The sequence below is a fragment of the Lepidochelys kempii genome, chromosome 3 (genome assembly GCF_965140285.1).
Source record: "Lepidochelys kempii isolate rLepKem1 chromosome 3, rLepKem1.hap1, whole genome shotgun sequence".
Taxonomy (NCBI): domain Eukaryota; kingdom Metazoa; phylum Chordata; order Testudines; family Cheloniidae; genus Lepidochelys; species Lepidochelys kempii.
In genome coordinates this window covers 16,539,748-16,564,056 of record NC_136382.1, presented here as the reverse complement: position 1 = coordinate 16,564,056, position 24,309 = coordinate 16,539,748, and the positions used below count along the sequence as shown (strand labels likewise).

Genomic DNA, 24,309 nt, shown 5'->3' with positions numbered 1-24,309 from the left:
AATGATCAGGGAGGTGCCAGCCTAAGAATCCAGTGTTCATCAGCTGAAGAAGGCGTCAAGTGGAAATAACCAGAGGACCCCCCGGAGGGCAGACTGGAATCCACCCAACCGCCTCAAGAATGGGAGAACCAAAGAACAAGATAACATCTAGCAGCACGGAGCCGTCAGGAATGTGCTTTCTGCTGATTGATTCAGCAACAGCATGATGAAGCAATTCCCATAGACTGGCATAGGAAGAAATTCCTATAAAAATGGACTCTAGAAAGTGAGAACTTTGGGGTCTGATTCTGCAAACCAACTTCCAGGAGCATCAGATGAGCATCTGACAAGGCCCTGCTCCCTCCTCATGTCCAGGCCACCTGGCCAGTGGCTTGGCATGAGCAACTCTAAGGCTGGTAACTATGATAACAACCTTGCAGAACCTGTGTGTGTGTGTGTGTGTGTGTGTGTGAATGAATGTGTGAATAAATATGAGATTGAATGGAATGTTCTAGCTATAACTAACGGCTTACTATGATTCTTTCTGTATCCACAATAAATGTGGTATTTTGCCTTTTCCCCTTTAATAAGATCTTGCTGGTTTTTATTTTATTGGTATAACAAAGTTACATTTGCTGTTCAGGCATTTGAAAGTTAAGTGTTACTTAAAATTTTTGAACAAGGCATTTTAAGTTGTTAGTTCTCTTTTATTGGGGTAGGTAGAAGAGCAGTACCATGAGAGGATTAGAACAGGAAGAAGGCAGAATTGAGACCTTTCAAAGTTTTGGCCCAAGCGAGGGAGCATGGGCGCATCATTTGAGCTCCCCACCTCAGGTGCCAAAATGTTGTGAGCTGGCCCTGAGCACACTGTCTCTTTAAGCCAAGCATGTAGGAGTCTGAACACTTGTTCAGTACAGCAGTAGCAGCAGCTCCTACTCCTGAGTCAGAGGAACATGCACAGTCAGGCATCTGTCCCCACCTCCCTAGCTCAGCAGAGACCCACTCGGGCACAGCCACCTCTAGCATCAGATGAGCTCCTCTAGTGCTGCACCAGCCGTGGATCAGCTTCCCAGGGAAGAGGAGACTGCCAGGGTGACAGGAGCTGGGCAACCGGAGAGTGGCGGCTGCTGGCTGAGCAACCAGCTCTGGGAGGGGTGCTACAGGTGGGGGCTGAGACAAATTTTCAGGTGGCTATAGTCCCTGCAAATCCCCCCTTGCACCACCCTGTTTGTAAAATTATAATGTGGTACAAAACTTAGGGGTGGGGGCCAGGTCCCCCCTTCCCTTCCTAAATGGTGCCCCGATCCAGGAGCTGGGGCTTCAATAAAAACACCCAAAATTGCGAGGCTCATGAAAAAACTAACAAGAGTTGACAACACTGTTGGACTAAACTCTATAATGGAGACCTGCAAAACAATAAACAACCATACTTTGCATTTAAATGGCACTTCACAGCCATAGATCTGAAAGTACTTTACACAGAAGTATAAGCATTACTATTTGTATTTTAAAGATGGGGAAGCTGAGGCACGGAGCGGGTGAGTGAATTGCCCAAGGTGACACAGCAAGTCAGTATTAGAACCAGGAAAACAACTCAGGGCATCCAACACTCACAGCTACATCCTCGCACTTCACCATGCTGCCTCCCAAGAAGTAAGCATGCTACAGAAAGCATAAGACGTCTAGTTCCACTGGCACCCCTTCCTGTTTCCAAAATGGGGCAGCCCTGCCTTGCAGAAATGATACAAGGGAGCCAGAAAGGGGGCATGCCATGGAATTGCTTCTCCCTTTCTATGCCCCCAGCTGAGTTCTCCTTGCTTTGCATCCTCTCCTGCCATAGAAGCACTGTGGAGAATCCACCCTTTTGCAATTACATGCCTTTGGTTAAATAAAACATTCTGATGACATTAGGTTGTGGCTCCTACCAGCCTCCTTCTACACCCCTTACTATGATGAACCTGTATTTCATATCACTGGAATTACATGGGTGGATAAGAGGTTACTCCACATCAAAGTGAGAGAATAATAATGGTATTATTATTTATCATTTGTATTTATCGTAGTCCGGCCAGCCAGCCTAGGAACCTAGTTATGGACCAGGACTCCATTGTGCTAGGTGTTGTACACACATAGAGCAAAAAGACAGTCCCTGTCCTGAAGAGCTTACAATCTAAGTATAAGGCAGAGACAACAGATGGATCCAGACAGTTGGGGAGTACAAGGAAACAAGTGAGACAGTATTGGCCAGCATGATAGGCTGTGATCTCAGCACTCCAGCAGCCTAACCGTTGGTAGGGATCACGACAAAGGAGAGTTAAAGGGGTTTTGAAGGAGGACAAGTAAGTTTTACGGATGTTTACAGTGAGCTTCTCCTGAGCATGAGGGGCAGCATGGGAGAAAGAACAAATGTGCCGGTTTGCCCTTACACCCAGTTCCTGCATGCACTTACATATATTAGGAGCTTTGCACATGCATAGTCCCACTGAACACAATGGATCTACTTACATGTGAAAAGTTACTTATTTGCATAAGTGTTTGCTACAGTGGTGGCTTCAGGGCAAAGATTGTATTGCCTGTCTGTTCTGCAAAGCCCCTTGCTTTACATAGATCAAAAGTGTGCTAAAAGCTGTAATGTGAATATTACATTTTTGCTACTCAAAGGGGTATACACTAAAGGAAGTAGTTTTAAAAACTCTGGCCCAATCCTTCACCCACTGAATTCCCTGGGAGTTTGTAAATGACTTCAGGGAGAGCTGAATCCCACTGCAGTGCCAAATGAAACTAGCAAAAGGTTAGTCGTGTCAAAGGGATGCTGTGATGTATTTTGCAATGTTTTATTGTAGACTGTAATCATTACTCTGCGGCTCAAGTGTTGCTCTGTGTACAGTATTTTGATGTACTTGTAAGAGTTCATTTTGATTCTCCTCTGCTGTCCTGTTGAAGATGCATCCACTTACCTGAATAGCAATCCCACTAAAGTTAATTTGACACCTTGTTTGCTGAGATTTCCTAAAGGACATTTTTCTCTCTTTTGTACAGACAAAAAAAAAAAAAAAAACTCCTCAACCCAAAGTATCTCAGAGTGATAAACGCATAGTGCCAAATTCTTATCTAATTTATACTTCCTGCTGCCAACGTCAACATCAACATCTCTAAATACAGGGCTCAGTACAGGTAATGGGGTGAAATGTTATGACATGTAATATACAGAAAATCAGATTAGATGATCTAATAGTTCCTTCCAGCCTTAAAAAAAAAAAAAAAAAAAAACTATGAATCTAAAGTTTGTCCTTTATTCTCTATCCCTGTTCATCTCTCATGTTGACGGCTATAGCCCCCTTTCTATACTCCCCAGTCTAGTCTATCCAAAACAGGGTTGACACAATCATCTTCCTCTCCTGTCATTCTGACCTTATCTCTTTATGGTACTTATGTGGCCTCCATCACCATTGTATCTTAGTACCTCACCATTTTTAATACATTTACCGTCAATACATTTACCTTCCCCAGTGAGGTGGGGAAATGCTATTATTCCCATGCTAGAGATGGGGAATTGAGGCACAAAGAGACTGAGTAAATTTCCTAAGGTCATAGAGGAAGTCTGTGAGAGGGCTGGGAACTGAACCTGGCTCTTCCAACTCAGTCTAACCACTGGCCACCCTTCCTCTATTTGCTCTAGCTTACTTCGCCAGCTTCCACATCAAATCCAAGCTCTTCATCGTCATTGCCCGGGCTACAAAACTCATTACATGCCTACACATTTTTCCTTCTACACCCATACTACTATTAGCTTCTCCCTTGGACCTGATCTAAGGCACACTGAACTCAAAGGGAATCTCTCCATTGACACCAATGAGCTTTGCATCAAGCTATATCCGTCCTGCATCCACACCTAGTATTATGTCTTCTTCTAACCCAATTACAACTAGGAGAATTTCTGAATTAATGATCAACCAACCCTTCTCTTTTATGCCACAAACATTTTTCACATACTCACCCACTCCATTACATGTGCTAAGTAACAGCCACACCCCATTCTTCATTTATCCTATACAAAACAGTTCTTCAGTTCAGATATATTCAGCACATTTGCCCTGTGTACAGCCCTGCGTACACCCATGTGCGCTATATAAATACTACAATATATCATTAAGGGAGCCGCAGAAGCAGCAGCAGAAGCCAGTTTGGAATCAACAGCAACATTTCTCTGAATCATCAGTCATAGGTGTTGGGGAGGAAATGGACATAGATGTTACTGCCATCTTGTCTTTAGTCCTTGGACTTATTATTATCATGTATTTTTTGTTTCAGCCAAAAAATCCAAATTCCCCACCTTTTATCCGTGGTTGGATCCCTTGGTTTGGAGCTGCATTTCAGTTTGGGAAAGCGCCTCTGAAGTTTATAGAACAAGCCAGAATCAAGGTAATAAGCTGGTAGACATAACTGTGTGAATAAGTAATGTATTATTGGAGAAATGGGATACTACCATGTAACTGAAGATTGTGTTGTAATGTATAAGCAAAAGAAAGAAGACTTCAAGTTGAATATTTAACTTTCATTTTTGCATTTCCTGATTTTTGACCATTTAAATTTATACCATTAGCTGAGCTTTTCTATTCTAATTTCTATACTTTGTTTTTAAGCCTATAGTTATTAATGCTGAGAAGAATACAAGGCTCCCCTTCCCGCTGATCTTACAGACCAGGCTTTGAAACAGCTTCCTTTTCCCGTACAGCAGTGATTTTCAGCCTGTGGTCTGCGGACCCCACGGAGTCTGTAGACTGTGTCTAAAGGGTCCGCAATAGGTTGTCATTATCATAAAACAGTGGTTTTCAACCTGGGGTCCACAAACCCTTGGGGGTCTGCCAATTATGTTTAAGATTTCCAAAGGGGTCCACACATCCATTTGAAATTTTTAAGGTGTACGCAAATGAAAAAAAGGGTGAAAAAAGGGGGGCAAGGACACTTGGGCCTAGTGCGAGGGGGCTTCATCGACACTCGTGGTCTTCCATCCCCTCGAGTTACCTAGTGGCCATGCCCCAGTGTCCCCAACAACATCAATTTTTTTTGAGGTAACATGTCAATTTTTATTGACATTTTGACCAGAAAACATTTGAAACTGTCAAAATCAGAATACAGTATTTTATTTTGACTTTATTGTTTCACTTCATTTTGACATTCTTGTTTAGTTCAGCTCTAATTCTCATTTCGTTTAGACTTTTAATTTATTTTTTAAAAAACTTTCATGTTATTATACTTATTTAAATTGCACATGCATATATTATATTTAGTAGTGTAATGTTTCAATATTATCAAAATGAAAACTTTTGATAAGGTCTTTGCAATGTTTCCAAATTGAAATAGTTTGAAATTTCCATTCCATAAAATATTTTGAGCTTTCAACTGTTTGTTCTGATTTGGGATGATTTTTCCCCCTGCAACACGTTGGAATTTCCCACTGGACAGAAATTCTGTTTTCTGACCAACTTAGAAGCCATTTGGGCAGACTTTATAAAATCTTCCAGTGGCATCACATCCTTAGATTTGCCTAGCTAGAAGTCAGGGGGTCAGTCATAGATGACTCGTTTCCCCCCCGCATACTGGGGGGGACACAATCTAAAGGGGAGGACACATGGTCGCCCCATGTGTCTTCTCCGCCCAGCGACCCCACTCTCCTGTCCTACACCCAGCCTGCTGCCGCGCTCTCCCCAGTCCACGTTACCTCCGTCCTTCTCCTGCTGCACCTCCCACCCCAGCACGTTTGGCCGCTCTCCCTGGCAGCCGGGCGAGGAGCAGAGCCGCTTCTCATGCGGCTGAAGCAGGCGGCTCCGGGTCACTGCTCTGTGCAGTGCAGCAGCTGCCCGAGAGAGCCTGGCGGCAGCCCACTCCCAGAACAGGGGACGAGCGAGCCGGAAACACACTTCGGGGGGGGGGGGGGGGGGAGAGGGGACTCTGGCTCGCTCAGCCCCTGTCTCTGGCAGCCGGGCCCAGGCAGGGAGCGGACTGCTGCTCCCAGCGAGGTTCTCACAAGGCGACCCAGAGCGCCCAACACGAGGAACGGCTGGTCCCGCCCCCTCCATTCTCCGCCCGGGCCCGGCTGCCAGGGATAGGGGCCGAGCATGCCGGGGGTCAGGCGCAGCGGGAGGACAGAGACCCTTTCCCTCCCCAACCTCACAGGGCAGTCGGGGGTGGGGGGGAGCACTTAACCACACATGACCCCCTACTCGTCTTCTCTGGGGACTGTTGCCACCAACCACAACCCCGTCTATATGCTCCACTTTGTGCCTCACCCAAACTTTGCAGGATATAATATAATCACACGTAATGTTCTGTATGCTGACACAACTCCTCCTCTCCCCTCCACTGAATTTTTCTATTAGAGATTTTTTTTTCCTGTGGAGCTCAGGATCACCACAAGAAAGAGAGAGTTTCTCTCCATGTCCAGCAGAGTTCCACAGGAGAGGGGATCTTCTCCTACAGAACTCTTAAACTCTGCATAAGAATGCAGGCAGATTTGGGTGAAGACTCTGTTCTTGCTCTGAAATCTGTCTACAGAAGTTCTTATGGGTCACGTCAAATCCTGTCCAGTTATGCAGTGAATGAAAATTGTTACATTCAGCAGTTTATGTGAAAGGAGTTGATTAATACAATTCACCAGCTAGCTGAGAAGTATTTAAATCACAACAACTATCCTCTTAATTGACATCCTTGTCTGAAGTCTCAGAAAGTCCAAGTAGCAGATCCCAGAAGCTTTGTATTAGTTTGTATTTGTATTAGTGTCATACCTTACAGTACTGTATACATTGATAGAATAAAAACACCTGATGTTATTAAAACATTAGGAGGCCAGATTTTTAGAAGTCAGCCTTGTTTTTGCAATTTAGGTTATTTAGAGGCCAAAGTAGCAGATTGCATTACAAATAATTGTGAAAGGAAAATAGTGTCCATAAAAACAGGCCTCGTTAAAATCAGGCTGAAAATGTATCCTAATAGTTGTAGCAATGTGTAATTTGAGCTATTTTGGCCTTTTAAACTTTTGTTTTAAGTTAGCCCTCAATCCAAGTCTCAAATATTGTTGGCCCAAAATTCTGAGTGCAAATTAAATTGTTCTCACAATTGGACCCATTTAAATACCTAACTCTGGTTTATGGATGCAGTCAGTTAAGTAGGCTTCCAGATGAGTACATCTGCTGGTTCAATTTAATCATGCCTAAAGCTTTACACCTGCATTTAAATGCAAATTCATCATTGTGCCCACAGTGTAGGAGGATGTTTTGAAAACTGAGGTCTTTCTCTGTATAAATGTGGTCAATTCATATTGTCCAGTGCTGGAAATCAAAACACAACTGCATTGTGCTAGTACAGGAAAACCAAATAGTGAAACTTACATGACTTATTGCATTATCCCTGGAAATGTAGAAGGTAAACCCAAAGCATTCTGGGCTGATTCAAAACCCCATTACTAGTAATAACATGAGTAAGAACTCCATGCATCTGAAGAAGCGGGTTTTTTACCCACGAAAGCTTATGCCCAAATAAATCTGTTAGTCTTTACGGTACCACCGGACTCCTTGTTGTTTTAATGGGTAAGAAGTGGTTTTAAATATTCTCCATTCCATTAAACCCAGGGCCGGCTCTAGGTTTTTTGCTGCCCCAAGCAAAAAATTTGCCGCCCCAAGCTCCGAGAGCGCAACTGCCCCCCCGCCAAAAAAAGGTGGCCGGAATGGTGCCCCTGGAATTGTGCCGCCACAAGCACGTGCTTGCTTTGCAGAGCCGGTTCTGAATAAGCCACTTTTACATTGGTGCAACTCCACTGAAAATGTTCACACACAAAATGTTCCATTCAATAGAGTTAACACTATCATGTTTCTGTGGACATTATTTTGCACTCAATTATCTGTGGATGCAGTCTGCTATTTAGGCATCTAAATGACCTAAATTACAAAAACAAGGCCAACTTCTAAAATATCTGGCCCCATAATGCTTTAACACCATGTTTTATTATGTAAAACTGTAATAACAGAGTGCTGAATCAGGCTCATAATTTTCATCTTGATAGTGTCCATTTAAAGTGGGTTTTAACTCTTGATTAATTGGCAATTGCTGCAGAAGTTATGGAAAATATCTTGGTCTTCTGTAAAATACACTAATACTACAACAATATTTGTCAGGATTTTTTATTATTATTTGTACTAGTATGGACCAGTGTTCACCGTGTACCTTCTGGGAAATCGATTCACCTTTGTGACTGAGACAGAGGATGTTCTTGAATTTCTGAGGTCTAAAGAAGCAGATTTGGATGAAGCGGTGCAGCAAGCCCTCCAACACACGGGTACAGGATATTCTCTTATGTAGACCTCAAATTTAGTCACATATCAAGATTAAGAAGCTTATTTGGATCCAAGGTCAAGTCACAAATTTAGGGAGAAGAATCCAGTACACAGAAATACTGGGCTAGATTCTTGGCTGATGTAAATTGGCATATCTCCATTGGCTTCTGACCCATTATTTTAGTAGTGCCCAAAATCTCAATCAAGGCCTCATGGGGTACATCTACACTGCGATAAAAAACTTGCAGCACTGAGTCTCAAAGCCCAGGTCTGCTGACAGGGTTATAAAACTGTAGTGTAGACATTTGGGCTCAGGCTGGAGCCCAGACTCTGAAGCATTTTTAGATGTTGATGTTTTATAGCCTTGCAAGCCCAAGTCTGCTGACCTGTAGCCAGCTGCAACCATGCCTTGGGTCTTTTATTGCAGTGTAGATGTAATGTTAGATGTTGAAAAACAGAGGACACAGTTTGCCAATGAGCTTTGTTCTAGTCCTCTACATGGAGTGGATTTAACCTTTTGAGCGCTCGTTATAGAATCCTAGAAATGTAGGGAACCTCAAAAGGTCATTTAGTCCATCCTCCCATGCTGAGGCAGGACCAAATATACCTATGCCATCATTGACAGGTGTTTGTCTAACCTGTTCTTAAAAACCTTCAATGATGGGGACTCCACAATCTCTCTTGGCAAACTATCCCAGTACTTTATTAATATTATAGATAAAAAGATTTCCCTAATATCTAACCTAAATTTCCCTTGCTGCAGATTAAGCCTATTACTTCTTGTCCTGTCTTCAGTGGACATGGAGAACAATTGATCACCATCCTCTTTATAACAGCCGTTAACATATTTGAAGACTTATCAGGCCCCCTAGCCCCCAGTCATGTTTTCTCAGGACGGAACATGCTCAGGTTTTTTTTAACCTTTCCTTGTAAGTCAGGGTTTCTAGACTCTAATTTGTCCATATTTTTCTTAAAGTGTGGCACCCAAAACTGGACACAATACTCCAGCTAAGGCCTCACCAGAGCTTAGTAGAGCAGGACAATTACCTCCTGTGCCTTACATAGGACACTCCTGTTAATACACTGCAGAATGATATTAGCTTTTTTTGCAACTGCATCATATTGTTGGCTCATATTTAGTTGGTAATCCACTATAACCCCCAGATCCTTTTCTGTAGTATTACCACCCAGCCAGTTATTCCTCATTTTATATTTGTGCATTTGAGTTTTCCTTTCTAAATGAAGTACTGTGCACTTGTCTTTATTGAATTTCATCTTGCTCATTTCAGAGCTATTCTCCAATTTGTCAAGGTCATTTTGAATTCTAATGCTGTCCTCCAAAGTGCTTGCAGCCCTTCCCAGTTTCATGTCATCCACAAATTTTATAAGCATACTTTCTGTTCCATTATCTAAGTCATTCATGAAAATATTGACTAGTGGCAGACAGGACAAACCCCTGTGGAATCCCACTAGATACATCCTCCCAGTTTGACAGTAAATCATTGATAATTACTCTAAGAGTATGATTTTTCAGCCAGTTGTGCACCCACCTCACAGCAATTTCCCTTAGACCACATTTCCCTTGTTTTCTTGTGAGAATATTATGTGAGACTGTGTCAAAAGCCTTACTAACATCAAGATATATCACATCAGCTTCTCCCCATCCAAGAGGCCAGTAAACCTGTGAAAGAAAGAAATTAGGTTGATCTGGCCTGATTTGTTCTTGATAATTCATGTTGACTGTTACTTATTCACCCTGTTGCCTTCTAGGTGCTTACAAATTGATTGTTTAATAATTTGTTCTAGTATCTTTCCAGATATCAAAGTTAGGCTGACTGGTCTATAATAGCTGAGTTCCTTACATTTTCCCTCACCATCTGCTTTGGTGGGTGGATGGGGAATTAACTTGCTGGCTTCCAAAACATGCTGTTTATTTTCTATTTAAGTTTCAATCTCCAAAGAAAGCTTTCATCAGAACCGAAGCATGTTCTTCAAATTGATGATACAACAACTGAGTTCCTCTAACCTGCATCAGTTCTCTGAGACTCTGTGTAAAGAATTCCATGAGCACGTGGAGCATTTGGGCAAAGAAGGAACTGAGGATCTCAATGACCTAGTAAGGTTCGTAGATTTACAATCCAGCTCTAATGCACAGATATCCAGTATGTTTATTAAACACGTAAATATTTATTTATTGTGGGTGAAATTCATCTGTGTTGAGGGTCAGCACAAAATTCTGTGTCTCACCGAAGTCCCACATAAGACTGATTTTTGGGGCTTAATGGGGACTGATGTGATGCAAGGCCCTCTGTGCTGACCCTCTGGAGCCAATTTCACCCTGACTGATTTGTGAACCAGAATGGAATCTAGCTTACTTTCCCATGGCAGTGTTGGTTCTGCAGGGCTTATAGAAGTGAAAAGTTGTTAATGTATTTCAAGTCAGCAGATCCGATTCTATTATTGTCAAGCATCAGATCTGCCGAGTGAGAAGGTTCCATTTTACATAGTCACTTTTCTCACCAGAGTCACTCTTAAATATTCTTATACTGCTAATCAAAAAGATTACATTCTTGCCTTAAAAAATGCTTGAATGAATTACTTTTAACCTTCTGTTTTCACAGGCATATCATGTGTCCAGCAGTAATGAAAACCCTGTTTGGGAAAAACTTCTGTCCAACAACTGGGGAGTTTGAAAGGCATTTTCAGAATTTTGATGAAGGATTGGAAGTTGGGTCCCAGATACCTGAATTTTTTTTAAGGTGAGTTTTATGCTTCATAAATTGTTCCTTAAGGTGTATTTAAAATCCATTTCCATTTATCTCATCCTCTGACAGGAACTGGGGTAAATCCAAAACTTGGTTACTTAATGTATTTGAAAGGATTGCAACAGATATAAAGAAAGACAAATCTTCAGAAAGTGGCTCTAAGGTAAACCTACCAAAAAAATTTTTTTTTATAAACTGCCAGGTTACCATTGGTATAGAGGCTAAGTTATGGACATGGGCCAAGATTTTTAAAAATGACTAGTGATTTTGGGTGCCTCCATTTTAGGGTGCTCAAGCTGACACTTTTGTAAGACTGAAGGGTCTGAAAACTTAAAGGGATAGAATTCTCTGCTACCTCTATAGGAGAAAAGTCAGCTCTGACCAGCTTCAATTACATGAATTTAATGTTGCTTGACCATAATTCCACCTACCAAGTTTTGTTGCTTTGGTTGGAATTCTGTATGATTTGATTATTATTCCTGTACTCATGAAAGGGAAGGAGAATTGTGCAGGATATGCCCTGGAGTGAGTGGTCTCTCCAATTTAATAAATACCACCCTTTGGAATGTTAACAAAACTCAAGCCGAACAGGAGGGAGGGGGAAAAGGGTTCTAGCCTCAGACCCGGGACTGTTAAGTAATAGGACTTTTTTCTTCAATAAATTAATGTGATCATCCTGTAGGCAGAGTATGTTAGCAAACTATTCTTTTAGACGACCTTTAACATGCATATTCATTCTCTTGTTTATGAGAGACACTAATACAGCATCTCCTGGACAATTTGCATGGAAATGAAGCTTCCGGTTATTTGCTGCTCTTGTTCTGGGCTTCCCAAGTTAATGCTATTTTGGTAAGTACACTATCTGAGAAATGCTTTCTCGCATCTCCAATTTGTTGGGAAAAGACAGGAAAAAATAACGGTCAATATCTGGAAGATTTATTAAGGAGTGAAAAGCTTGTAATATGTTCACTCAGAGGGATTGAGGGCTTGTCTACACGAAAAATGCTACAGCAGCACTGCGTAGTATTTCAGTGTAGACACTACCTACCCTGATGGGAGGGATTCTCCTGTCAGCGCAGGTAATAAACCTCCCCGAGAGGCGGTAGCTCGGTCAATGGAAGAATTCTTCTGTCAACCTAGTGCTGTCTGCATGGGGACTTAGGTCGGCTTAACTACACTGCTCAGGGTTGTGGATTTTTCACACCCATGAGTGACGTAGTTATGCTGACCTAATTTTCGAGTGTAGACCAGGCATCAGCAACTGATACAAAGGAATTCAAATTCAGTATTGATAAGGAAAAGGAAAATTTTTTCCCCAAATTATTTTCTTCGTGGCACCTTCCACATTCAACAGCCAGTAACAGGCACAAAGAAGTAAAGGTTGCCAGGCAGCTTGTGCACAGGAAACACTCAGCACTTCTCCAACTGCCCCTGGTAGAGCAGGGTCTAACTGGCTCACAGGCAACAGGGAAATCTCCCAGGCGGTCCCTGGTCCCCAACCAGACACAGCTGCAACAGAAAATCTGTGTGCTGTGAAGGCAAGACCTGACTCTTTACTATTGCTAAGAGACAGGCCAGTGTTCTTGGCACTTTTCCCCCTACCTTTTGATGGTGCTAACACTTCTGAAGAGATGGGCGGCCAGTGAACTGACTGTTGTGGGAGGCTAGCCTCTGGCGCCTCCCCTTCTGCCCACGGCCCCAACCCTTGCCATCCTCTTCTGCCCCATCTCTCCTGCAGGAGCCCAGCGCACCCCCTGCCCCAGGCTGCCCCCAGCCCTGGAGCTCCAGACAGGCCCCCAACCCCAGCCCCGGAGTACCGGGCAGGCAGCGCAGCAACAACCCCACTTACCCCAAATCCCGGCGGCACGCCAGCCGCCCCAGCCCTAGTCAGTCTGGGGCGTGGAAGAGCAGGAACCAGGAAGGAACTGCAGGAAGGGGCCTAGGGGTGGAGTGTGGGCAGAGCCACTCCAGGCTGTTTGGGGAGGCACAGCCTCCCTCAGCCTCTGATACCCACCACCCATAGCTGAAGAGCACTGCATAATGCATTGTTAGTGCTGACACCAAGGAAGGGAGGATGCTGCTGGCATCTCACAATTTTTCCACCACATCAGAGGTGGCACCATAGATCACGAACTTGAAAATCTCGTTCTGCATCTTATGCAGAGTGCCTCACACAGCAGAACAACATGCTGCCTGCCATCAGAATGGCTAGTATAAAAAGAATGTACAACGTGGCCTGCTCACTGGGCTTAGTAGTGGCAGCACATGGAAGATGTTTCCGTGTATGCTCAGGCTCTCGCACGACACATTGGTCGGTGTTGTGAAAGCCTCACTGAAAGCAGCCACTATTTTTCTGTTACCCCTTTTTGACCCAAATGACTAGTCAAAGTTCCGGGCCCTGGGGATGTTCCAGCTGGGAGTAAAAATTGATGATGGAGTCTGGTATTTTCTTGGATACAATCTTGTTTATCTGAAGGAATGTACAAGGTTCTGCTTCTTCAAACTCAGGTCTTTTTAGCCAACACCAGACCCAAAAAGCTCTCTCTCTAGCTTCTTCCAGGGCCATGCCATGCTTACAGACTTCTGCTTGGATTTCTTCAGGCACACTGCATCGCATGCATGCCCTTACCCAAAACAAAATTCAGCCCAAAGCCCACCCCCCCCACACCATCCAAAACTTCTGGGCAGCATCATATAATCCTTTTGTTTTACATGGGGGCATATGATTAATTTAGCCTTGTACTTATGTTAATTGAAGGATACATTCCATCCACCAATCTCAATGAGGTTTTAATTCAACCCCTAACAAGATTTCATCCAGCTCATAACATTTCCATCCCGTGTCTCTTGGAGATTAGAGAATGTAGATAGTTAAGCACCTGTTGGGAAGGATTGCTGCTTATTCTCTCCTTTTTGGTATCAGTGTCTGTTTATGTAGGTATTGAAACTATTCTTATCTGGTTGCTAGGTGTACACACCCTCAGGAATTAAATAGATAATACAAGGGGAATCCATCTCTGAGCTGGGCTGTAATTGGGTCTTTAATTATGTAACCCTTCTGCCAGGCCAAGTTGATAGCAGCAAGGGCCGGGTTCAGTACACAGGGGTTCCCTCTCATCAAAGCAAATGCAAAACTGGCTCGACCCCCCACCCAGTGACCAGAGAAAATCTTACACACCCCCTGGGTGCCTCAAAGAGGCAATAGTTCCCCTCTTGCAAGCACAGAGTCTCGGTGTAGCAGAGAATCTTTAATAACATGAGGTAAATGATATCAGCATTAAATTGGGAAACCACCACAAGTAGTGTTCATTAACCAAACCATGAGCAAAGACCCACCCCAGCAAATTGGGCCACATCCTTTCCCTCAGGTTCTTGAGTCCCACAACCCAAATGTCTCTTGAGTCTAGCAATCCAAAAATCAGCCAAAGTCCAAAAAATCCAGCCCCAGAGTTCAAAAGTTCATCAGCAGAGTGTTACTCCCCAGTCTGGGTAAAAATATGCCTGGGGGGGGGGGGGAAGAGGTAAGGGCCACCTTACATGTCCTAAAGCTGACTGCCCCACAGGGCTCCGCTGTCTCACAAACAGCTCCACTCTGCACAGCTCACTATCTCATGAACACTCTGCCAGCCTATCCACAAACAGCACCACTGCACTCTAGATCTTCCGGCTCCCTACTACTTGACACAGTGCTTGGTGATTTCAGCTCATAGTAGTGGGAGCCTTGAGTGCTGGTGCTCCATAAGGCCAAAGTGAACTCAGCACAGTACCTGTAGCAAGACTCTTAATAGACCCAAAATTAGCTCTGACATTCCACAGGCGACAGAAATAGAGATGTAATTGGTGTTTCAGGCCTTCACAAAGGGGGCCCCCACCACCAGGTACTAATACCTGTCTTAAACCTCTCTCAATTCACACAGTTTTGGAACCCATGTCCCTTGCCTAGCGAGTGCTACTTAGTTGATGGTGAGTCCCTCCATCATACAAAAGGCCAAGTACAGTTCCACTCTCCTTGATTCCCATAATCAGGGTAATAACAATTTATTCTTCCTGCCCCAATAACAGAGACACTGGGGATCTCACAGCAGCCAAAGTGACCATTTGGGCAGCTATGGCCTCATTCTAGGTGGGGTGGGTGTGCCTATGCAAATGAGATCAGCCCTTGAAGTTCTTTTCCACAACTTGCCACACCTCACCACCAGATGTCAGGGTGGAGCTCATCCTGACTCTGCTTACAATTAGATATATATTTCTAATAGCTTAACCTTCAATGGTGGTTGGATTCTCAGTTTTGGTTAAACCCCTTAAAGACTGGAGCCATATAGAAAATTCATACTTGAATTGGGATTTTGTTTGGGGCTGTTTGGTTCACGCCCATCAGTAGTTTTGGAAGGTACAAGCAATCTTCTCATTTGAAATAGATGTGTTGGAGTAGGTGCCTTTCCTAATTGGATTCAGGACCTATGAACTGCTTCTGTTGAAGCTGGTGACAGTAAAGCTATTGATTTAAATGAGAGCAGGAATGGGACCTAGTTTTGCTATCCACAGATCTGTGCAAGAACTTGGCAGTTTCATTTTACAAGGCTGTAACAGGGTCAGCTGCCGCCTGAGCACCTGCTCATGGACAGAGGTTGCTTTCCAGTTCCCAGCCTCAATTTCCATTCTTGGACTTTCCTGCAGCAGCCTCTCTCACTCACTGTAGCTCCTGGTGCTCTTATAGGGGAATCACCTGGTGTCTGGCAAATATGCCTCTTCAGTAGTCAGGCTTGGCTGGCCCCAGGCTTCTAGGTCTCAAAGGACCAAGCCACGCTGTTACAAGGGAACATTGTGGGACAGATTCACCAGAGCTCTCTGGCTGCTTTACACCATTCCAGTAATGTAAAGCAGCCATAAACCTTGCTAACCCTGTCAGAGGAGCATCCCCAAATAGTTTTAGCAAATCGGAGAATCTGGCCCCTCTATTTGATTTTGTTTCCTGTGCTTTTGCATCACTTGAGTTCTGTTTTGAGTTCTGCATTTGTGCAGCCCACAAAGCTCAGAGCAAACTGCTGCATTTCAGCTCATATCACACTGAAACCATAAAAAACTGTGAAATACTCCATAAACCGCCCCCGCCCCACCCCAGGTTCATCTGAAACCAGGCTCTGGTTCTCTGCAATAGTTTATCATCTCAACCTTATGAATCCAGATAAGTGACGTGGTGCTTTGTTGTGAAAACACCGTTCTAGCTGCCAATTCCTCTTCTTTTGCTCATTTGTAGACATTGAATGCCTGATTTTCACAGGTGCTGGCCTCTCACTAATCCAGGGGAAGGTAAAAGGGGCTGTGGGTTCTCAACTCCTCTGAAAACCAGGTCCGTAACTTACAGTGTTTTCTTTTAAAACGTTTTCAATAACGTTATATTTAATTGCATTACCAACTCTGCCCACCTTACTCACTTGCCTGGTTAACTAGATGGGGATTACTCATGTGAGTAAGGTAAGCAGGCTCTGATCCATTATAGTGACCTAGTTTTAATTTACCAGAATTTAATATCGCGGAGGTAATTTTTGTTTCTCTTTAGGGTGCCTTTTGGACCCTGGCATTTATACTATCCAACCCTTCTGTTTACAAGAACATCATGGAGGACATAGTTTCTGTTTATGGCAAAGCAGGTAATAAACCAGAAATAAGTGACTGCAGTGGTACAGAACAGAAAGTAAAACCACAGTTAACATACGACCAAAACCCTCACTCAGTTTTTGCTCTGTCGTTACTCAGCCTGATCCCACTGAAGTCCATGCGTGTTTGGCCACTGGCTTTTTTGGGAGTTTGCCTGAATAAGGTCTTGAGGCCCAGATCCTGAAAAGTCTTTAGGTGCCTTACTTTCCTTGATTTCAATGGGAATGAGACACCTAAATACTTCTCAGGATCTGGGCCTGAGTAACATCAGGGTAAATATTTCTGGATTTAGCCTCTAATGATTTGGCCTTTATATTTGTGTAATATCTTCAACTAAATGACATTTCTTTCATGTGTGCTGTTCCATGACTTTTCCATGGACTTTCAGGGATTTCTGTGAGCTTCAGCCTTACTGAAGTTAATAGGACCCTTGCGGTACTAAACTCAAACAAGGGAATGGGATAGCCGCAGTGGGTCATTATTTCTGGTTTGGGCCAGGTACCCCAATGCAAAGTGATCTCAGCACCAAGGTGAAATATCCCTTCTCCCCACCCATGAGTACAAAGTGGGTTCAAATCACTCCCATTCTGATTTGAAATTTTCTAAATTGAAAGGGGGCTGATGTACTACTGTATCTGTGTCATGCCACCTTGTTTCAGCAGGTGAAGCTAGGATTGAAGTCTTTGAAGACAACCTTAAGAAACTTCCATCAATTAAGCTGTGTATTTTGGAAGCCTTACGGCTAGTGGCCCCCGGTTCAATCATAAGGAAAGCAATGAAGCCACTAAAAGTTCAGGTGTTGTATTATTTTAAATGGACTTTGTATTTTCTTAAAAAGAAAAGGAGTACTTGTGGCACCTTAGAGACTAACCAATTTATTTGAGTAAATCTTCTGGAAATAGATGTCACCAGTTCATTCAGATTGTCAAGCCCATTATTTAGAACACTGCTGTAGTTTAAAAAAAAAATCTGACAAAAATGGGTCATGGTGAAACAAGCCAAAAATTTGAATTTGTTTTGACCTGACTCCAATTTTTTTTTCAAACTTTTCAATCTGCTGAATGTAAGAACAGCCATACTAGGTCAGACCAATGGCCCAGTATCCTGCCTTTCGACAGTGTCCAGTGCCCGATGCTTCAGAGAGAATTAACAGAATGAGGCAATTATTGAGTGATCCCTTGCCTGTCATCCAATCCCAGAATCTGGAAGTCAGACGCTTAGGGACACCAAGAGTATGGGGTTGCATCCCTGACTATCTTGGCTAATAGTAGTTGATGAACCTATCCTCCCTGACTTATCTAATTCTTTTTTGAGTCCAGTTACACCTTTGACCTTCACAACATTCCCTGGCAACTATAGGTTGACTGTACATTGTGTGGTGAAGTTCTTCCTTTTGTTTGTTTTAAACCTTCTGCCTATTAATTTTGTTGGGTGACCCTTGTTCTTGTGTTATGTGAAGGGGTAGATAACACTTCCTTATTCACTTTCTCTACACCATTCATGATTTTAGAGCCCTATCATATCCCCCCTTAGTTGTCCATTTTCTAAACTGACCAGTCCCAGTCTTCTTAATCTCTCCTCCTATGGAAACTGTTGCATACCCATAATCATTTTTGTTGCCCTTCTCTGTACCTTTTTCCAATTCTAATATATCTTTTTTGAGATGGGGCAACTAGAACTGCGGGCAGTATTCAAAATGTGGGCCTACCGTGGCTTTAGATAGTGGCATTATGATAGATAATAAAATAGGAACCATTAGGAAAGGGATAGTTTCAAACATTCTGTTCACTTTTTTGACTGCTGCTGCACATGGAGTGGATGTTTTCAGAGAAGTATCCACAATGACCCCTAAATCTCTTTCTTGAGTGTTAGCAGTTTAGTTAGACCCCATCATTTTGTATGTATAATTGGGATTATGTTTTCCAATGTACATTACTTTGCATTTATCAGCATTGAATTTCATCTGCCCTGTTGTTTCCTAGTTTTTCAAAAAGTTCTCCCCCAAATTATTTTTGGAATTGCCAGCAAATGGAAAAAACCCTTATTCACTCAGCTCTAATTACGGTAGCGTGTAGGAATGCCAATCAAGGATCCCATTGTGTGAAGTGCTGTTACTTGACAAGTACAAACAAGATGGCCCCGAGATGCACACATTCTATATTTTTTGTATTCATTATATCCTCAGACCTACTCCATACCTCCTAACCAGCATCAGCTTCATTGTTAAGGTGACTCAGCCACACAAAAGGAGAGTATGTTATGGTATTATTTGTATAGCATGCCAGGGGCCTGAGATTCTGTACAGTGGTAAAGTAGATTCATAGATATTAATGTCAGAAGGGACCATTATGATCACCTAGTCTGACCTCCTGCACAACGCAGGCCACAGAATCTCACCCACCCACTCCTGCGATAAACCTCTCACCTATGTCTGAGCTATTGAAGTCCTCAAAAGTGTGCAAACTGCCTGGAAGAGTTTACAGTCTACTCGTAAAAGGGTATAAAACAGTGAATACACATTGCTGGTTCTTGATGAAAATACTGGACACATTTCAAAAGACAGGAGGATGCATGAATTATTTGTCCACTTTTCCTTAAGTCAAGGAGGTCTTTAAAAAAATCCCCTTGTTTTCTACTACTGTTTTGTTTGACTTTTAATTAGTCACTTAAGACAGGGATGTCTCCTGTCAGCAACGCTTCAGTCCTGAAAGAAGAAGTGCCAGAACACACTTCTGATATTTTCAGTAAGTGATAGTACTGCAATACTGTTACAGCCCCTGCAAAAAAGTGCCAGAATGGCATTCGGGAGCCTTCTAGCAGGACTTGAGCCCTGTTTACAGGTAGTCTTTAGTCCACACTTCACTATAGTAACACTAACAAGAACATGTATGGTTAATCCCACTGCAACTAAAGTCAATGAGAATTTTGCCATTGGCTTCAATGGGAGTAAGATGAAATATTCTGCACATCATGCCAGGATTTCCCTCCCTCGCACAATTTTTATTCGACAAGACATTCTGGTAGCCAATTGGGCTTGCAGTTATGTATTCCTTTGCTGATGATTTGTGTTTCTCATTTAGAATTTTGTCATTCCACCTGGTGACTTGCTGATGGCATCGCCTTACTGGTTGCACAGGAATACAAAATATTTCCCTGAGCCTGAAACATTTAAGCCTGTAAGTTGTTTCTTTTGGGACATGTATTTTGCTGTGTTTTGCCCTGGGCTGGAAAAATGGAGCCATGTGAAGGGCTGAAAGGTCAGCAAACAGTGGTAAAGTGTGCAAACTCCCTAGAAGAACTTAGAGTCTCAGTATAAAACTGAATATATATTGCCTGTTCATGAAGAAAAATACTGCAATACCCCAATAATTCATTGGTCAGACCTTGCTACCACCCATCCCTCTCCTCTTGTGAGAGGGAACTGGAATTCATAACAGATTGCAAATAAACCCCAGCAACAATACAGCTTCATATGCAAGGATTAGCTGTGTAAAGTCATTTTTAGCCTGGAGAAATAAAGTTAAGACTATTTATACAAGGCTTATTTGGAAAAAAAATGGTTTTCTTCCCACAGAGTCGTTGGGAAGAAGCAACATTAAAGAAGAATGCTTTCTTGGACGGCTATTTGGTATTTGGAGGAGGAAAGCACCAGTGTCCAGGAAGGTCAGTGAAACAACTGGGGTTTTTTTATTCCTAATTCTGTGGAAAATAGCTCCACTGGAGGAGACTCCTCTTTTATCTCCAAAACAATTTCTTTTTGCACCAGTGATCAGTAGCGTGTCATTTCTGGGGGTCTGTCCAAGGTCAGTCTATTAAAAGACTGCACACAAAGGAAGAGAGATTAGTCTTTTGATGTATGGAAAAGCAGCGTAGAAGATCAGGAGATAGAGGAGGAGAAGTCAGAAGAGGAGAAGAGGAGTCAGAAGTCAGCTCAGCTCTTTTCTCAGCTCAGCCCAGTGTCTTTTCATCAGTGGAAGGTTATTTCAAATACAGGATGTGCCAGTTTGAGCTCATGGCATTGGAGTGGCTATAAAACATTCTCTGCCCTTGGAGTAAGGAATAATGCACTAATCTAAGGGCTTTTCTTCATGGGAAAGTTTTACAGTTATGGTTTACCAGATTGAGTGTCCACAGGGGAGGTTATACTGGTCTTAGGGGTGGCTTTTTCCAGTTTAGTTTAAACCCCTCCCCAAGCAACAAACTAAACCAAAACCAGCCCTCTACTACATGTCATTTGAAATTAACACCTAAGGTAACACTGAAAAAACTCCTCTGTTTAGATCTTTAACTTTCTTATCCCTTCTGCCCTTTGTGCGGAAACGGAAGTAGGATTTAAATGGGTAAAAGATACCAGGAAAAAAAACATACAATAGAATATGATAATTATACAGAAACAGTGCTAGGATCATGATGGATAAGCTTTGTCTTTCTTTTTCTTTCAGGTGGTTTGTTCTAATGGAGACTCACATGTTAATTATTATACTCCTTTATAAATATCAGTTTACTCTTTTGGACCCAATGCCAAAGCAGGTAACATCTGTCAGTATCTGCATCTATTTTCTTTAAACGCTTAAATCTTTTACCCTCAAAGCTTATCTACATGCAAAAGTTGCACTGCTATACTAGCATAGTGAAAGCAGTGCAGCCCCCCCAGCATAGATGCAGTTATATCAATATAGCTTATTCCATAGAGGGAGGGGAATAAATTATACTGGTATAGAGCACTTTTATGCTTGTATAACTGTATCCATACTGCAGGTCGTACTGGTATAACTATATAATTAAAAAAAAATCACATCCTTACCAAAAATAGTGATATTACTACACAGTGTGTAGACCAGGCCTCAGTTGGAATGTTTATCATTTTGTTAAAAAATGAATGATAAAACACATAAGGCCAAATCCTGCAGCCAGAGTCCCCCCTGAGGGGGAGTCAGCAGGACAGGCTGGCCCATTCCCACAGTCCTTTATGCGGACAATCTAGTTGGGTCTGGACCAACCTTCCTGACCCACCCACATTCTCCTTCACAGTGTGCAACTTCTCCACAGCCCCACCTTTCCACTCAGTGGCAACACCACTGTGGTCTTTTTGGTGCATGGGTACCCGGACTGCACAGGCTTTGTCCGATAGCAAGGGATCTAGCCAGCTAGTACAGGTGGACGCTTGGGAGCAATGTGGCATTCAAGTGTAATTGCTGACTGCTCAGTGCTGTCCCACACCAAACCTCTTAAGGTTCTCAGTAGTGCAGCACATGTACCACAATCTGGGGGCAAGTATAGAAGGCACTTCAGTGGCTAGGCCTCAAGAGGTGCTAGCCCTGTTGGGTCCTGGGACCCAACAGGGCTAGCACCTCTTGAGGCCTAGCCACTGAACATCACCAGGAACATCACCTGGCTAGCACCAGGAACATCACCACCTAGCCCTTATCTAGCACTTTTCATGAGTAGAACTCAATGCACTTTGCAAAGGATGTCAGTATCACTATCCCCATTTAACAGATGAGGAAGCTAAGGCACAGAGGTGAAACAACTTGTCCAAGGACACCAGTGGGAGATCTGGGACTGGGACCCAGATCTCCTGAATGCCAGTCCATTGCACTATCCACTAGGCCACACTGCCTCCTACCTAATAAGCACTCAGACACACATCTAAGTGAAGGGACATTTATCTGGGCTGTCAGAAAAGGGAAGGGTTGCAAATACTCTAGGTGTGCAGTGGCTTAAAGAGTTACATTTCAAGGTAAAACATTCCTAGTCTGGCCCCTGGGGGTATCCAGTCCAGGGTTAGGCCTATTATCTGGGGTGTCCTCTCCCTCCTCTGCTGCCTAGTCACCCTGCAACTGCTGTCCTGCCCAAGAGCAAGGAGATTTCCTGGGGCAGGGTCTTTCAAAGAGTTTCTCCTCTGTTGGCCAGGGGAGGAGGATGTGCCTGTGTCCAGGCTGGAAAGTCAGCAGGGAGGGGGTTGATGGGAATTCATCACACAAGTCTTTAATGAGGACTTTAGAAGGAAAATGTTCAGCTGACTCTATTTACAATAAGGAAACAAACTTGTGTAGGCCAAAGATGGATTTGGATTTAAAAATCAGTGTCAAACCTTGTCATGGGGAACTGTTAACAAGTTCCTCAAAATGCTGCACTGTCGGACTGTGGTTATAGAAACCAGAGACTAATGGCTAGATCTTCAGAGGTGTTGGGCACCCACCATTTCACACTGACTCCAGTGAAAATGGTGGGTGTTTGGCACCCCTGAAAACCAGGCCTTTTTTATTGGTCATCCTAAATAGGGATTTCAGTATCCAATTCTAAGACACCCAGGTTTGAAAATTTTGGCCTAAAGTGTTAGTCTTATGCTTCAAAGGTATCAGAGAACAGACACCAACCCTCAAAATTAAGCTCAGTAAAGGCTCATGAACATAAATAACTTGCCAAACAAAACAGAATGTAAATGTATTGTATCTTCAAATTGTGATTGACTAGTAAAGGGCCTGATCTCATGCTGGTTTTACATGTTCTCAGTGAAGTTATGCTTGACAATATAACAGAGCAAAATCCATCCCAAGGGCACAGATTCTTACAGTGTAAGAGAGTAGATAGTGCATGGACCAGCACTCTGCTGACCTTGGTTCTATTCCTAGTTTGCTCCTGGGTAACCCTGGGCAAGTAACTTCCCTTTCTGTGCTTGTTTCCCTATCAGCCAAATGGGGATAATGATATAGACCTCCTTTGTAAATTGCTGATGAAAAGTGCTATGTAAGAGCTAAGTATTATTATTAATTACACTAAGGCACCTTTACACCAGTCCATGAAGTACTGTCAAATGTAATTTATTCCCACTTTATGGGCCTTTTACACTGCTCTGACCTTAATTTGTGTAAACTTAATCTGTATGTATATTTACAGGTTTCTATTGTTTGTGATTTTCTACAGAGTCTTCTCCAATTATCAAGGGTGTGTCAGCCCGATGGACCATGCAGGGTGCAGTATAAACTCAGAGAATGAAAGTTTATTTTATTAACTTGGTTTCCTGTACCAGCCACCTCCAGAGTAATGGACCATTTGACTTTTCTGATTTGGCATTTCCTCTGTTCCTTAATGAATTCACAGTTTTAACATTTTTAAATAGGAAAAGGTTCGTATGCTGAGAATGCTCAGTCATATCTTCAGATGGTGTAAATCTACGTATCTCCATTGATTTCAGTTGCCTTCAGTGAAAGCTATGTCAGTTTACACCAGCTGAGGACCTGGACATTAGTATCTAACCTAAGAACAAATTATTGTGAATGCAATGTTTTTGTGAGCATATTAATAGATTCCAAGGTCAGAAGGAACTACTCTGCTCATCTAGTCTGACTTCCTGTCTAAACGCAGGCCACAGAATTTCCCGGAAATACTTCCTGTTTGAACTACAGCATCACTTTTAGAAAAAGATTCCATCTTGATTTAAAAGTTGTCAATGATAAAGATTCCACCATGACCCTTGGTAAATTGTTCTAGTGATTCATTACCCTCATTGTTAAAGATATACTCCTTATTTCCAGTCTAAATTTGCCTAACTTCAACTTCCAACCATTAGATCT

General features: G+C 42.9%; 1 protein-coding gene across 1 annotated transcript; it reads left to right on the top strand.

Annotated features, from left to right (window-relative positions):
• Positions 1-4,218: 4,218 nt before the first annotated feature.
• LOC144930405 (24-hydroxycholesterol 7-alpha-hydroxylase-like) lies at positions 4,219-24,182 on the top strand. Its single transcript, XM_078852052.1, has 12 exons — positions 4,219-4,401; positions 8,176-8,311; positions 10,256-10,430; positions 10,931-11,068; positions 11,144-11,237; positions 11,828-11,923; positions 16,635-16,725; positions 17,395-17,528; positions 19,813-19,908; positions 20,307-20,395; positions 21,175-21,262; positions 23,660-24,182. The coding sequence occupies exons 1-12, from the start codon at positions 4,219-4,221 to the stop codon at positions 23,729-23,731; spliced, it is 1,392 nt and encodes a 463-aa protein (XP_078708178.1). The 3' UTR covers positions 23,732-24,182.
• Positions 24,183-24,309: the final 127 nt, after the last annotated feature.